Here is a 16,269-nt window from a genome sequence, read left to right on the forward strand (position 1 = left end):
CTTTCTGCCAATAGTTGCTTATATCTCGCCTGAACTTCCTCCTCCCTTAGTTTATACACTTTCACCTCCCTCTTACTTGTTGTTGCCACCTTCCTCTTTTCCCATCTACCTCTTACTCTAACTGTAGCTACAACTAAATAATGATCCGATATATCAGTTGCCCCTCTATAAACATTTACATCCTGGAGCCTACCAATCAACCTTTTATCCACCAATACATAATCTAACAAACTACTTTCATTACGTGCTACATCATACCTTGTATATTTATTTATCCTCTTTTTCATAAAATATGTATTACTTATTACCAAATTTCTTTCTACACATAGCTCAATTAAAGGCTCCCCATTTACATTTACCCCTGGCACCCCAAAATTACCTACTACTCCCTCCATAACATTTTTACCCACTTTAGCATTGAAATCCCCAACCACCATTACTCTCACACTTGATTCAAAACTCCCCACGCATTCACTCAACATTTCCCAAAATCTCTCTCTCTCCTCTACACTTCTCTCTTCTCCAGGTGCATACACGCTTAATATATATATATATATATATATATATATATATATATATATATATATATATATATATATATATATATATATATATATATATTATATATATACATATATATATATATATATATACACACACACACACACACACATACACACACACACACACAGTGGAACCTCAAAAATCGAACTTAATCCGTTCCAGGAGCTAGTTCTAATTTCGAAAAGTCTGAAATTCGAAGCAATATTTCCCATAATGGAATACAATTAATCCGTTCCAGAAACCCAAAAATAAATACATTTTATATAGATTAATTACAGTTTTACATACAACAAATACTGTAGTTTTTAATTATGTATAGTAATACATATAAAATAACATTTTTACTTACCTTTATTGAAGATTGGTGATGGCATCTGGAAGATAGGGAGGAGGAGAGAGGGAGTTGGGGTTAGTGTTTGGAAGGAGAATCCCCCTCCATGAGGACTTCAGGTAAAGCCCTCTCTGGGGGTTACTTCCCTTCTCTGTCTTTTAATGCCACTAGGACCAGCTTGAGTCACTGGACCCCTGTCTCACAAAATAACTGTCCACAGTCCTCTGTTTCTGGTGCCTCTTTAACATTTCCCTAAAATGGGACATGGTTCTGTCACTGAACTTGTTGCAAAGATGGCTTGTTTCAGCTTGCTCAGGGTGGTACTTCTGCACAAACATTTGGACATCATTCCACTTGGCACAAATCCCCTTAATCTTCGAAGAAGGCACCTCATCCACTCCCTCTTCCTCCTCCTCTGAAGCAAGTTCCTCAGCTGTGGTCTGATACTGCTCCAGATGAAGCTCTTGCAGCTCTTCAGTGGTTAGCTCTTCCCTGTGGTCCTCCACCAACTCTTCCACATCCTCACCACTCACCTCCAACCTCAGGGTGTTCCCCAATGCCACAATAGGCAGAGGGTGAGCTGGGTCAAGGTCAGCCTCAAACCCTTCAAAATCCCTCTTTTGGACACAATCTGGCCACAATTGTCTCCAAGCAGAGTTCAAAGTCCTGGAAGTCACTCCCTCCCAAGCCTTACCTATAAGGCTTATGGAGTTGTAGATGTTGAAGTGATTCCTCCAGAACTCTCTTAGGGTCAACTTAGTGTCTGTGGTCACTTCAAAGCACTTTTCAAACACTGCTTTTGTGTAGAGTTTTTTGAAGTTAGAAATGACCTGCTGGTCCATGGGCTGGAGGAGAGGAGTGGTGTTAGGAGGCAAGAACTTCACTTTTATAAAACTGAAGTCCTTAGACAAGAGGTCTAATAAGTTTGGAGGATGAGCAGGAGCATTGTCCATTAACAGGAGGCACTTGAGTGGCAATTTCTTTTCCTGGAGGTATTTTTTCACACTGGGGCCAAACACTTCATAGACCCACTCTTTGAAAATTTGTCTTGTGACCCATGCCTTATGATTAGCTTTCCACAAGACACATAACTTGTTCTTAAAGACATTGTTTTTCTTAAACACTCTGGGATTTTCTGAATGATACACAAGTAAAGGCTTCACTTTAAAATCACCACTAGCATTAGCACAGAATAAAAGAGTAAGTCTCTCTTTCATAGGCTTGTGTCCTGGCAGTGCCTTTTCCTCCTGTGTGATGAAGGTCCTTTTTGGCATTTTCTTCCAAAACAAGCCTGTTTCGTCACAATTAAACACTTGTTCAGGTTTCAATTCTTCAATGTCTATGTACCCCTTAAACTCCTGTACAAACCTCTCAGCAGCCCATTTGTCTGAACTGGCTCCCTCACCATGTCTTACAACATTGAGTATGCCACTACGCTTCTTATATCTGTCAAACCAGCCTCTGCTGGCCTTAAATTCACTATCAGCACTGGTTCCAGGAGTTTTCTGTACCAGATCGGCATGCAACTTCCTTGCCTTTTCACAAATAATCGTCTCTGAAACACTACCACCTGCAATCTCTCTATCCTTGATCCACACCAGCAACAACTTCTCAACCTCTTCAACTATTTGTGGTCTTTTTTTTGGTTAGCATATTAACACCTTTCGCAACATGAGCTTCCTTGATTTGTTCTTTCTTTGCCAGGATAGAACCAATGGTCAACTTGTTTTTCCCATACATCCTGGCAAGCTCAACAAGTCTCACACCACTCTCATACTTCTGTATTATTTCCTTCTTCACATCTATGGTGTTTCTCACTTTCTTTACCACAGGGGTACCACTAGCAAGTTTCTTTGGGCCCATGGCAGCTTATTTCACAGTCCCACAAGCACTAAACACAACGAAATAATCGTAAAATGTGTGAATGAGATCGCAGGTTAGTGTTCACTCAAGCATAAACAAAGCTAGACTGCTCACGGCGCCTGCGCGGGGACGCGGACAGAGCGGGCCGGCAGACAGGTCCTGTACCCGGCGGTACGAAATTAGGGGTGCGTTCGATAATAGGGACACAGTTTGTCCGAAAAAATGGTCTTATTTTCGAAACGTTCGATATGTGATACGTTCGATTTTTTAGGTTCCACTGTATGTATATATGTGTATGTATATGTATATATGTGTATGTATATATATATATGTGTATGTATATATATATATATATATATATATATATATATATGTATATATATATATATATATATATATATGTATGTATAATATATATATATATATATATATATAGGGAGGAGGAGTATGGAAGAAGTGAATGTTTTCAGATACTTGGGAGTTGACGTGTCGGTGGATGGATTTATGAAGGATGAGGTTAATCATAGAATTGATGAGGGAAAAAAGGTGAGTGGTGCGTTGAGGTATATGTGGAGTCAAAAAACGTTATCTCTGGAGGCAAAGAAGGGAATGTATGAAAGTATAGTAGTACCAACACTCTTATATGGGTGTGAAGCTTGGGTGGTAAATGCAGCAGCGAGGAGACGGTTGGAGGCAGTGGAGATGTCCTGTTTAAGGGCAATGTGTGGTGTAAATATTATGCAGAAAATTCGGAGTGTGGAAATTAGGAGAAGGTGTGGAGTTAATAAAAGTATTAGTCAGAGGGCAGAAGAGGGGTTGTTGAGGTGGTTTGGTCATTTAGAGAGAATGAATCAAAGTAGAATGACATGGAAAGCATATAAATCTATAGGGGAAGGAAGGCGGGGTAGGGGTCGTCCTCGAAAGGGTTGGAGAGAGGGGGTAAAGGAGGTTTTGTGGGTAAGGGGCTTGGACTTCCAGCAAGCGTGCGTGAGCGTGTTAGATAGGAGTGAATGGAGACGAATGGTACTTGGGACCTGACGATCTGTTGGAGTGTGAGCAGGGTAATATATAGTGAAGGGATTCAGGGAAACCGGTTATTTTCATATAGTCGGACTTGAGTCCTGGAAATGGGAAGTACAATGCCTGCACTTTAAAGGAGGGGTTTGGGATATTGGCAGTTTGGAGGGGTATGTTGTGTATCTTTATATGTGTATGCTTCTAGACTGTTGTATTCTGAGCACCTCTGCAAAAACAGTGATAATGTGCGAGTGTGGTGAAAGTGTTGAATGATGATGAAAGTATTTTCTTTTTGGGGATTTTCTTTCTTTTTTGGGTCACCCTGCCTCGGTGGGAGACGGCCGACTTGTTGGAAAAAAAAAAAAAAAATATATATATACACTTTTTTTTTTTCAACAAGTCGGTCGTCTCCCACCGAGGCAGGGTGACCCAAAAAAGAAAGAAAATCCCCAAAAAGAAAATACTTTCATCATCATTCAACACTTTCACCACACTCGCACATTATCACTGTTTTTGCAGAGGTGTTCAGAATACAACAGTTTAGAAGCATACACATATAAAGATACACAACATATCCCTCCAAACTGCCAATATCCCAAACCCCTCCTTTAAAGTGCAGGCATTGTACTTCCCATTTCCAGGACTCAAGTCCGACTATATGAGAATATATACGTATATACGTATATATATACATTTTCTATGGGGAAGTGGAACAGAATTCTTCCTCCGTAAGCCATGCGTGTCGTAAGAGGCAACTAAAATGCCAGGAGCAAGGGGCTAATAACCCCTTCTCCTGTATATATTACTAAATTTAAAAGGAGAAACTTTCGTTTGTCCTTTTGGGGCACCCCACCTTAGTGGGATGCGGCTGGTGCGTTGAAAGAAAGATATATATATATATTACACCTGATTGTTTTTTTCTAGAACTGATAATACTATATTTTGGACAAAATTTGATACTGTATATACATTTTAATGTGTAACAGAAAAATATCTTTTGCAATTATTACTAATAAATATAGTCCTGAAACTGTGTAAAGAATGTATTTAATATTACACTGTAGATGGTAGACTAGTTGACCTATTAAACACTCTTATGACTCAGTCAAAAATTTCCCTCCCTTTAATTGTTTTTATTTATTTGGCTGCTCTCACACTGCAGTACAATCTGGTCCAATATACTGTACCAGAGGTCACATATGCTGCATTACCTAGCCATGTGAACCATCTAGTTGTATATACCATCTGTCATACACAACATCCAGTCATATGTACCGTTTGGTCGTATACACTATTTCCTGCACCCACACAACATCCTTACAATGAATACTCTCCTCAATTTTTTTTTTTGAGCTGACACAATTTCACTTGTAGTTCTCTATTTTTTCCTCCCTTTCACATCCGTATGTCTGCAGAGGCAAGCCTCAATATTCCTACACATTATATCTCAGTATAAAAAAAATGCAATTGCTTCACATAAACAAGAGCCAAAATATCTTTTGTACCCCCATTAGAGACGTACCTTCTTTGATGCTAGGTATTCCATGCCACGAGCTACTTGGTGGGCAAAGCTAACCAAGTCATATTTTGTAATTGTATCTAGTTCCTGGCCAATTGCTCGTTCATAGCCAGAAGATGGTCTGTTGTTGCGGAGATAGTCACGCAAATTTCCATGAGCTGCATACTCAAAGACAACATACAGAGGGCCATCTTGCGTACAGAATCCAAGCAAGTTAATGATATTGATATGTGTGCCAATCATTTTCATCATTTCCATCTCTGACACCAAGTCCATTAATTCAGAGTCTGTGTGACCCTCTGTTGGACCAAGGGAAAAACTCTCCTTAAAAAACTGTTGGAAATATTTTTTTTTTTTCACAAATTTGGAGGTTTGACAAAACAATTTTTTTAACAAAGCAGGGCACATGTAGTAATTACATGTATAGTTAAAAGTAAAGACTACAGAATTCTGGCAAAATAAAATACAAAGGTTTTAAATCACATTGACTATTTCCTACTAAGGAAGGGTCACCAAGAGAAGGAAGCAGATTCACTCTTTCTATTCCTCATTCTGTCTCAAGTACAAACATCACATTCCCAATGACTGAACTGCAACCTTCATACCCTTCACAGTATACTGTACTTCTCAATGCCTACATCTTTTTAACCAGACTCTTACCTTTCAGCATTTTGACTGCCACAGTTGTATTCCCTGGTCTAAGGAAACCTTGTATTTCAGCTCTTACAACTTTCCCAAAGGCACCCTCTCCTAGAGTTTCTCCCATCACCAGCCTTGAACGTGGTAATTCCCAAGGAGCATCTAAAGGTAGCTTATATTCTGATATACTTGTCATTTCAGACCCAAGATGTGATGTAGACTGACAACGTTCAATTTTTATTGTGGAAACAAGAATAGGCTCCTGTGAGGCATCAGAGTTTTGACGTTCCACAAAAACCTACAGGAAGAGAGAGACAATAAGTGTTTTCTTATACAATTAAGTTTTAGACCTTAAGAATATCAGACAAAATCTTTAGCAATCAAAATCATATTTCCTTCTGGTACCATTTTGATCCACTGCTGCGTGGTATCTTCCTTGGCACGTTCTAGGTCAATGGCACGTCTCTTTTCCTTTTGCCATTTCTTCCAGACAAAGGAAGCCATGATGCTAGCAATTACCATAACAGAAAGTAAAACTACCCCCAGGATGAGAATAGCATGAGATTCAGCATCTGCAAGGATGGGCTCCGCTGAAAAAATGACAGTACACTGTAAGCACCACCACCCAAATTAAATCTGTAAGATGTACATTACTGTACATGGAAAGAAATATCCTGAATTTTAATCCAATCACTAATGTTTACTATCAATCTTTGTCTTAAGAGAGAATTCACGTCATTTGCCCTCTCCATATTTGGCATACAAAATACTGTATCAAAATGTCAGCCTTTAAGGCTGACATTTTGATACAGTATTTTGCAGATGTCAGCCTTTAAGGCTGACATCTGCAAAAAGTAATTATTTGACTCTGCCATTCCTAGAGATATATAAAACAGTCATTACATTATACTGAATATAAAATTACATATGCAGTATTATTTAAGCATTACTGAACCCCAACAAATATTGTTAAAATTGGACCTCTGCATACAGTATCTTTTCTAGTGCCTCTGAAAAATGTTTTTGTCAATTCACTGAGCTTACCCTCCGTTACATTGAGGTATGCTGTTGATGACGATGTTCCAAGACTGTTGGCAGCAATGCATGTGCACCAACCAGCATCATTCTCTGTGACGTTGGTCAGCACTACAACTTGACGATCCTCCGTGCTTGTTATATTACCACCCTCCTAAAATTAAACCTGTCTCAATAACTGCTTAGGAAAAAATATTTAAAATATGGTACATTTACAAAAATATTACACTTCATTAGGTATACCAATTTAGGAAAGTTTCATGAATACTTTTCTTCAGATTTTGTAAAACTGCAAAACAGAATTTAGGATGCTTTTCTTTTCCCCAACAGAAATTACAGATGATACTTTATTAAAATTTGCCTTTTTTTCTTGTTAGTCTACAAATTTGTAAAATTAAGTAAAAATAAATTAGTAAAATACAGTAAATATAGTATTATGCAATATTTGTTCCCATAAGGAATTTTTTTTTTTCAGACCCTCAATCAATTCACAAAGTACATAAAACACACAAGACAAGACAAAACATGCAGCACAAACAGCAAGCACATAGATATGGAGTAAGGACAAGCTTAATTAAACTACAATATTCATTTTCCAAAGCCTTAAAACTTAAAACTCAAAGTAAAGAGTCCATTCTCAATTTACATTAATATACTGGTGAACATGCTGAGTGAAGTTACTCAAAGCTACATGTACTCAACTTTTCTCAAGGCTACATAAGCACACATTCATAAACATGCTAGTCTTTAGTTTTTTTTCAAAACTAATTAGCATGCATTATTTAGCCAACATATTTTTTTGTCAGCATCACTACTGTTAGCATCATAGTGACTTCACACCACACATGATGCTCAAATTGATAATACAAGTCTGACCTTGCCATTTAGGGCATCCTCAAGAATTTTCATATCTATAATGATATGAGAGGGGTCTCTAGAGTCTGAGTTTGACCAAGAGATAGGTAAATCCTTTTTCCACACTAAAAAAGGCACGAGAGTATTTTCTGTCCAGGTATCCACCTCAAAGCGTACAGTGCTGCCTCGAGTTACAGTCAAGTTTTCCAGATGCTTGGTGAAGATTGGCCGAGAAGGGATGTGTTCTATAGCAGCAGGACAAGAATGAGTGATAATTAGTATGGCCTACAAGTCAAAATAACCCATATGGGATAAAATCGAGGAATGTTCACCATCACCACTTTGTATTAGTGTAGTAAGAAAATCTGAAAAATTTTCATAATTCATAAAACCCAGCACACAATTTAATACAGGTAAATGCTTTATGCAGTGTAAATTTATTTTGAGTTAAAAATTTCATATAGTAACCAGACTCAAGATATGGAGTCTTATTTTTTAATTCTTAAAATATTAGGGATCAATTATGTCTTAAATTTCAGGAATGACTGTCAGGCCATCTGATAGAGTGCATGAAATTTCTACCTTCTTAAGTATTTGGTAGTAGATCCAATTATACACCCATTACCACTTACATTATGTTAGATTACAGGTGCAATAATCACAAGAGAACTTGCACAACAATTATACAATATACTCTGCACCCATTATGAATTATGCTACAATAAGTAACCATCACCAAAATTAATGTTATGTGGTATGTACGTAATATAAGTTATACTCCCACTGCTTACCCAAAAGATCAAGATTGGAAGTTACATTTACAAAATACTATGTAGTAGAAGACTAAACATTGTACAATTATTTACGCTCTCAAAATTAGGAGAAAATTAAAATAAATACCACATCCTTTTAAGCATAAGGAAGCATATGCTGAATATATCTTACACCCACTATTTTCACTCGGACATTGCCATACTAGAGAGAGAGAGTAACATTGTATGGATACCCCTGCATTCTGGCTGTTCTCTCTGGTAGTATCTTATTTAGTACAAATTGTACAGGAAGCAAGTTGGGAGATTTATGGAGCCTAAATAACTCAAGGATCTTGGCAACAGATAATAATTAGAGGAGGAGGAGGGGGAGGTAAGAAGAAAGAAGGGAGGAACTGATCAAAGAAGGAGGGGGGGATGAAATAAGGAAAATAGAAAGCAGGGGAAAGAAAATGGAAGGGGAGAAAAGGGAGGAAAAGAAAAGTGAAGGAAGGAAAGGGAAAAATAGAACGATGTTGATGAAGTATTAGTATAACCATGCAGAACCTCTTAATTTTTTTAACAAAACTAGATACAGTGTGCTGCTACCTTATTCCGTAAGATAGTTAACAGTCTGAACAAAAACTAATGTTTCATTGTCATATTCCATCACACAGGATGGGTTACATAGTGCTGAAATCTGTCAGCCTGAGCTGGGAGACTTAGTAGGGCCATAAGGATACGGTCTGGTATTCCAATAAGGGCTTATAAACTACGGCAACTTCAAAGATGGTAATTACCATCTCTCAGGATAACCTCTGGCCCTAGACCATGTATGACCTGGTGGTTTAAAGCTTAGTTTTGATTATAATAATAATATACACATACATACATTAGTGTGCAACAATGCAATCATATGCCTAAGAATATATAATGACGCTATATTCGTGATTAGTTTTTCCCAAGTAAATAGGAGGGAGAGACGGTGTGTTGCCAGATGCCATTTTCTACATTAATCAAATAACTGGTTTCTACAGGTGAAGTTACTATGTAGTCAGATATTAAAGTACATAACTAATAAAAGTAAGTAGTCCAAACTAGTTTAGCCCCTAAAGGCAACCTTAAGAATATTTATAAAAAAAATTAAATGGGAGTAGAAAGGAGGTTGCAGCTACAATACATTACAAAAAACAATGTGCATTTTACCCCAACACCAATACCAAAGCTCCCTATAAAGTTACCATACTATTATTACAAGTGACAAAGCCCCAAATGTCACCTCCAACACCAGTGGCACCATTATCAGCCTTCAAAATTTACATTTCTTTTACCTTGATAATCAATAATCTGTCAATAATATTCCCCTCGTTGTCAACACCATTATAGCGAGTGGAGTGCTTTAGCCAGGTGATATATGGGACCTGATCCGATATGACGGAGCACTGTAGCTTTGCGTTTGTTCCCTGAACCACTGTCCGGTTACTCAGCTCCTTGTTTATGATGGGTCGACTGGGAAGACGTTCTACATAAAGTATCAGAGTAAACAAGTCAAACAAGGCAATCATAAATATATAAACATCATATCAATCAACCCTAAACCACAGCTCTAATTTTTCACCTAAAAAAAATATTTAAATTTTGAACAAAATTATTCCTACCTAAAACGATTACCTAAATTTCTACTGTAGCAAAAATTTTTACCAATTTCTCTGGGGTCATTGGTCTCCACTATTCTTGCCGCCTGATGGATGGCCTCTAATAAGCCTATTGATAATGAATGGTTTAAAAACCAACAAGTTGAAGATTGAGACACTTATGCAACACATGGGTATCTTTATTGAAGAAATGTTTCGCCACACAGTGGCTTCATCAGTCCAATACAAAGTAGAACGGTGTTAAGAGAGGAGTAGTTTGAGGTAATCAGTCCCTCTGTCTGGAATCGATGTGTTCAGTGCATCAATCTTGTTGGAAGCACAAGACTGATGGACTGAACACATCTATTCCAGGCTGAGAGACTGATTACCTCAAACTCCACCTCTCCTTACACCTTTCAGCTTTGTATTGGACTGATGAAGCCACTGTGGCGAAACAATTCTTCAATAAAGATTCCCATAAGTTGCATAAGTTGAAGATTGAGACACTTATGCAGCATATGGGAATCTTTATTGAGGAAACGTTTCACCACGCAGTGGCTTCATCAGTCCAATACAAAGTGGAACGGTGTAAGGAGAGGAGGAGTTTGAGTTAATCAGTCCCTCAGCCTGGAGTCGATGTGTTCAGTCCATCAATCTTGTAGAATGTACAGCATAGGGCCGTAGACGTGGCTTATATACTGTAGTCAGGTGAGGTGAAGCAGGAGGAGGGCAGGTCATAGTGGTACCATCCACTAGTCGAAGTAGGTCGTCGTCCAAATGTTGGACAAGTTTTGAAGAATTCTTTGTATCAAGATCCCATGATGATGCAGTGTCTGACAGTTGTGATGAATGGTGGACTGAACACATCGACTCCAGTCTGAGGGACTGATTACCTCAAACTCCTCCTCTCCTTAAACCTTTCTACTTTGTATTGGACTGATGAAGCCACTGTGTGGCGAAACGTTTCCTCAATAAAGATTCCCAGATGTTGCATAAGTATCTCAATCTTCAACTTGTCGGTTTTCAAAACCATTCATCACAACTGTTGCATAAGCGTCTCAATCTTCAAGCCTATTAGTGCTAGCATCACAGCCCGGCTAATCACGCCTTGGGGAACTTTTCAGATTCCATCTTGAAGGGAACTTTCTGTATTATTTCCAAATTTACTTTTTCAATAGCTTTCCAGCTTTTTATCATTTGCTTTGTCTGGTTTCAGTTTTCGGTACAAGGTATTCAATTCCATTTTTGTATAAGCTGTTCAGTTCTATTGTTGGTATAAGCTGGTTGATTCCATTTTTTCGTGAAAGTTGTTCAATTCCACTTTCATATGCTGTAGAAGAATTCTTGAAATATTTTGTTTATATCTCTCCCTAGCGGTACTCTGTCCAATTTAGTTTTCCCTTTTTTCTGTAAAACTGCTGACATGCTTAACATGGCGACAAGTTGTCTTCTCTCATTTGTGTTGCATTAAGAAACTCTTCACCGAACCTAAGTGTCCGTGGTTCGATCTCCAGCCGGGCGGAAACGTTGGGCATGTTTCATTACACCTGCTGTCCCAGTTCGCCTAACAGTAGGTAGGTACCTGGATGTTAGTCGACTGTTGTGGGTTGCATCCTGAAGGTGGTAGTATATCTTAGATAGGGTTGGGTTCTAAAATGAGCTGAGGTAGGATTGTAACAGATCTTAGAATGTAAAACTGATGTGTAAAACAACTGTTTTAAAGTATTTTTAAATGTTTCTGTGATCTAACATAGTCATTCGTAGCTCTTCTGCTTGCTGCCCTGTTTTTTTTTATCCTCACATCTGTCCTCTACATTACGTCTACAAGCTTATGATTCCTCTTATGGTGTAGAAAAATATATATAGTTTTACTCACCAATAACCTCTAAAACGTAAGTGTGGTTGATGGAGCCATGGGCGTTGTTGACCACACACGTGTAGTTGCCAGAGTCAGTGGGTACGAGGTTTTCCATCTTGAGTGTGGCTCCTTTAATCCGTACGTCACCAAGATGACGCGCAGGTTTTTCACCATCCTACAATTAAATGCACGATTCATTAGTTTAGAAATTATTTTCATTATAGCATGTAAGGTTTGTTGTTTACTATTCAGTAGTGACTGTGGATAATAGAAAGTGAGAAAGACAAAGGTGAATAAAAAAAGAAAACATTTTTGAGTACCATGTTTTATCTGTGGTCCCTCAACTTCAAAGACAGAACCCCTCAAGGGAGGTTCCCTGATGCTGGCGAGGGGCTCTTGATCTAGGGAATTGGATCTGTGCTCCAGTTCCCTGAATTGAGCCTGAATACTTTCCATCCCCCCCACAGGTGCTGTATAATCCCTACGAGTTTAGTGCTCCATAATAGTAACAACCATTTAAGGCAGAAGAGATGCAGCAAAGATGACTTAGCCATCAACAGGAATCATAAATGCAAACCCTTTATCGGGCAGCCCTTAAAATTTGTGGGCCCGAGCACATGCTTTTCTGCGAGTGTCATCCTACTCGTGCTGCGCATCTAGATTCCTGTTCTTTATTTCTGACCAATCACAATCCTTCCCTGAGTCACTTCAGCTAAGTGGTGGCGTCCTGTTCTCGCTTACCATTGGTTGAGATACCAAGATGTAAACACTTGTAGCTTGCCATTGCCGAGAGTAACATTTTCTCATCTAGTGAGTCTCAAATACCCTTGGATTTTATCCTCTACAATGTCGGTAAGTACTGATTGTTATGTCTAGTGCGTAAATAAATAGTTTGGATATATATATATATATATATATATATATAATTTTATATTAGAATGGGGTCCACCTCTGGTGTAAATTGTGGGACCCATAGCCTCGGAGAAGTGGATAAAAAGGCTTCAAGGAAAAATATTTGGATTTCTTCCTGAAGCCGTTTGAATATTCCACTTCCCCTACCCTATATATATATATATATATATATATATATATATATATATATATATATATATATATATATATATATATATATATATATATATATATATATATATATGTGAAGCAAAATATGAGTGTACCATGCAAATGAAAAAAGGGCAACAAAAGAGGCCTCAAAAAATGTTGGTCTGCCCTTTTAGGGCCAGTTTTCAATTTCAGTAAATAAATATTTATAAAAAAATATTTCTATTGCTTATATGAATTTTGTAGTGGTCTGGATGTGTACAGAACGTTTTTATTGTCCTTCCAGATCAATGAGAAATTGTTTTATGGTGAGCCCTCCAACACCAAGTCAAAATATGTCTGCATTTTGGAGGAAAGTGACTCAGAACTGGAGGTAGATGACCCAGAATTGCTTGAAAGTGGTGATGAATACTTGCCACCAGATGCAGAGGTGTCAAGTGATGATGAGGAAGAAACACCAGCCAAAAAGCATAAAGTAGTCAAGAAAAAGAAAGATATTAGGATCGAGGAGATTCCTGATGAAGATATTCATGATGAGCTTGCTGTTGACAGTAACCCCAGCTGGACCCATGGTGACATCCATAGTGACCCTTTGCCTGAATACCAACATGAAAAGCCTGTTGCAGTTAGGTCTCCATATGAATATTTTACTGATTTCTTTACTGAAGACATGAGAGACAACATAACATATCAAACAAATTTGTATCCCAAGCAAAAAAACAGATTCTGAAGAAATCTTGAGGTTCATAGGTATTCTCTTGTTTATGGGTATTAATTCATACCCAGCCATTGAAGACTATTGGGCAAATACATTGACGATACCCCAGGTTGCAGAAGTCAGGCCACTTTACACTGCACTAACTAATGCTTGCTTGAAAGTTCCAGCTACACCCAAGCAGTCTGTTGATGAAGTTATGGTTGCTTTCAAGGGTAAAACTGCTGGAAACCTAAGGCAGTACATCAAAACCAAACCAGACAAGTGGGGTTTCAAACTGTTTTGTCGTGCAAGTGAAGATGGATTTATACATGATATACTCATGTATCAAGGCAAACCCACTTTTGACAGCCATCCCATAAAGCTGCCACAGGAAGAAACAAAACTGCCAATAAGTTCAAAGATTGTTCTGGTACTTGCAACCACTATCAAAGAAATACATCAGCAATCTATGCTGACAATTTCTTTTCAGGTCTACCATTGGTCAAGGTACTAAAAGACAAGTATAGCTGCAGATACACTGGAACAGTACGTGATAATAGATGTGTTATGCCAAACCTGGTTCCTGTCAAACAAATGGAAAAGAGCAATGTGCCCAGGGGCACTTCAGACTTCCAAAGCACCAATGATGGTATCCTTGTTGTAAGATGGAAGGACAACAAAGTTGTGACTTTAGTGACAAATGATCAGGGGGTTAATCCTGTGATTCTTGTTGACAGATATAACAAGGATACAAAGAACAGAAGCCAGGTCCATTGCCCTACAGTCATCAAGAACTATAATGCACACATGGGAGGTACTGACTAAAGTAACATGTCACTGCATCTACACAAAACACCTATGAAATCTAAACGTTGGTACATGCGGCTGTTTGCCTATGTTCTTGATCTGGCTGTTGTGAATGCATGGCTTCTTTCCTGCCATGATTGTAAATCACTCAATACCAAGTTCAGGCCACTGAAGAGTTTCAGGAATGATATCTCTATCACTGCAAGATCCAAAGGAAATAAGTTGGGATGCACCAGCAGAACTACAAGAGCTTCAACAAGTAGTTCCAATAGTGACACTAATGATTTGCCAAGCTTGCAATTGTCAGTTGCTAAGCAGTACCAATATGCAATAAGGCCTGATGACACTGAGGCAAGGTACGTACTTGTAAGTATTGCAGCAACAAGAACAATTATACCACATCGTCATTTTACTGTTCCGTATGCAAAGTAAATCTATGCATAAAGGATAAAAATTGCTTCATATCCTTCCATTCTAGCAATTAGTAATATACAATGACTGTTCTTTCTCAGGGAATTCAGAAATGTGGGACTTGAAAATTTTATCCCTCTGCAATGTGTCAATGTAGCAATTTGGTTAATTTTTTATATTTTTCTAATACCTAATAAAGGTTTGGATACAAGTTCCATTTATGTTTTTTATATTGTCTACTTGTATAATAAATTAAAAAACATAGTTATTTGCTGTTTTATTAACCATTGCAAGTTTGCAACATCCAAATTTATACTCCCTTAAACGGGCAGGCCATAATAAATTAGGGCTTTGCTGATTAGCAATTGCTTGAAAACTAACCATCAGAATTCCATTTATATGGGTTCACTGACCTTATATTGAGTTACTCTATCCACTATAGGGAGGTCAGTTCAAAATTCTAATTTTATGACCATTTGCCCCAAGAAGGGATAAAATGCAAACTACAAAAAAGTGGGGCAGAAAAAATATATGAGGAGTTTCAACGATAACAGACTGTTGATGTGTGAGCTTGTGCAATTTATACAGAAGCGCTAGTGTTTATACAGAGCCTAGTAAACAAAGCAATCAGGTTTGATCTTTGGATCAAGATCCCTTCACCAAAGTCAACCCACACATTAGAATACAAACATTTGTCCTTAATGCTTTCCCATAATACTTTCAATAAAATATATTAAATGAATAGATACACAAATTACAATACTCAGAACAGGGATGACACACACCGAATCAAAATACATGAAAAAAATGATATGTATAAAATACAATACAAATATTCAACTCACTTTGAACCAGGTTGTGTTGAGATTGGGTCCTCGAGCCTGGCACTTGAGCTCAGCTCCACCTCCACACCTTACCAGGCCTGGCAGTTTATCATGAGTGACGCAAACGCAGGATACACCCGTGTATAGGTAGAATATACTCGAATATATTAAAACAATATAGTGAAGACATGGATTTGATAAATTCTCTGAAAAATTTATAAAGTTCCTGGTGGACGAAACGTCTCAATAAAATGCCATAAAACGCACATTATCTAAGATACGCCAACGATTAAACTATTATTGTTGTTGTTGTTACTGTATTGAGAAATTACTGTTCGACAAACTTAGGATATTTCACAGCTAACCAACAAACTAGATACATCTAAAACAAAATGCTTTGGTTT

The 16,269-nt window shown here is 37.9% G+C and overlaps 1 protein-coding gene across 1 annotated transcript in view; it reads right to left on the reverse strand.

Annotated features, from left to right (window-relative positions):
- LOC128693385 (fibroblast growth factor receptor 4) overlaps nucleotides 1–16,269 on the reverse strand; it is a 144,303-nt gene that overhangs the window by 39,861 nt on the left and 88,173 nt on the right. The window contains exons 5-11 of the mRNA XM_070097279.1: nucleotides 15,887–16,069; nucleotides 12,083–12,239; nucleotides 7,845–8,068; nucleotides 6,978–7,122; nucleotides 6,339–6,523; nucleotides 5,955–6,231; nucleotides 5,298–5,593 (exon numbers count right to left, since the gene is read on the reverse strand). Of these exons, the coding sequence (XP_069953380.1) occupies nucleotides 5,298–5,593; nucleotides 5,955–6,231; nucleotides 6,339–6,523; nucleotides 6,978–7,122; nucleotides 7,845–8,068; nucleotides 12,083–12,239; nucleotides 15,887–16,069 (1,467 nt within the window). The remainder of the gene's footprint in view (nucleotides 1–5,297; nucleotides 5,594–5,954; nucleotides 6,232–6,338; nucleotides 6,524–6,977; nucleotides 7,123–7,844; nucleotides 8,069–12,082; nucleotides 12,240–15,886; nucleotides 16,070–16,269) is intronic.

Source organism: Cherax quadricarinatus, chromosome 57 (genome assembly GCF_038502225.1).
Source record: "Cherax quadricarinatus isolate ZL_2023a chromosome 57, ASM3850222v1, whole genome shotgun sequence".
Taxonomy (NCBI): Eukaryota; Metazoa; Arthropoda; class Malacostraca; order Decapoda; family Parastacidae; genus Cherax; species Cherax quadricarinatus.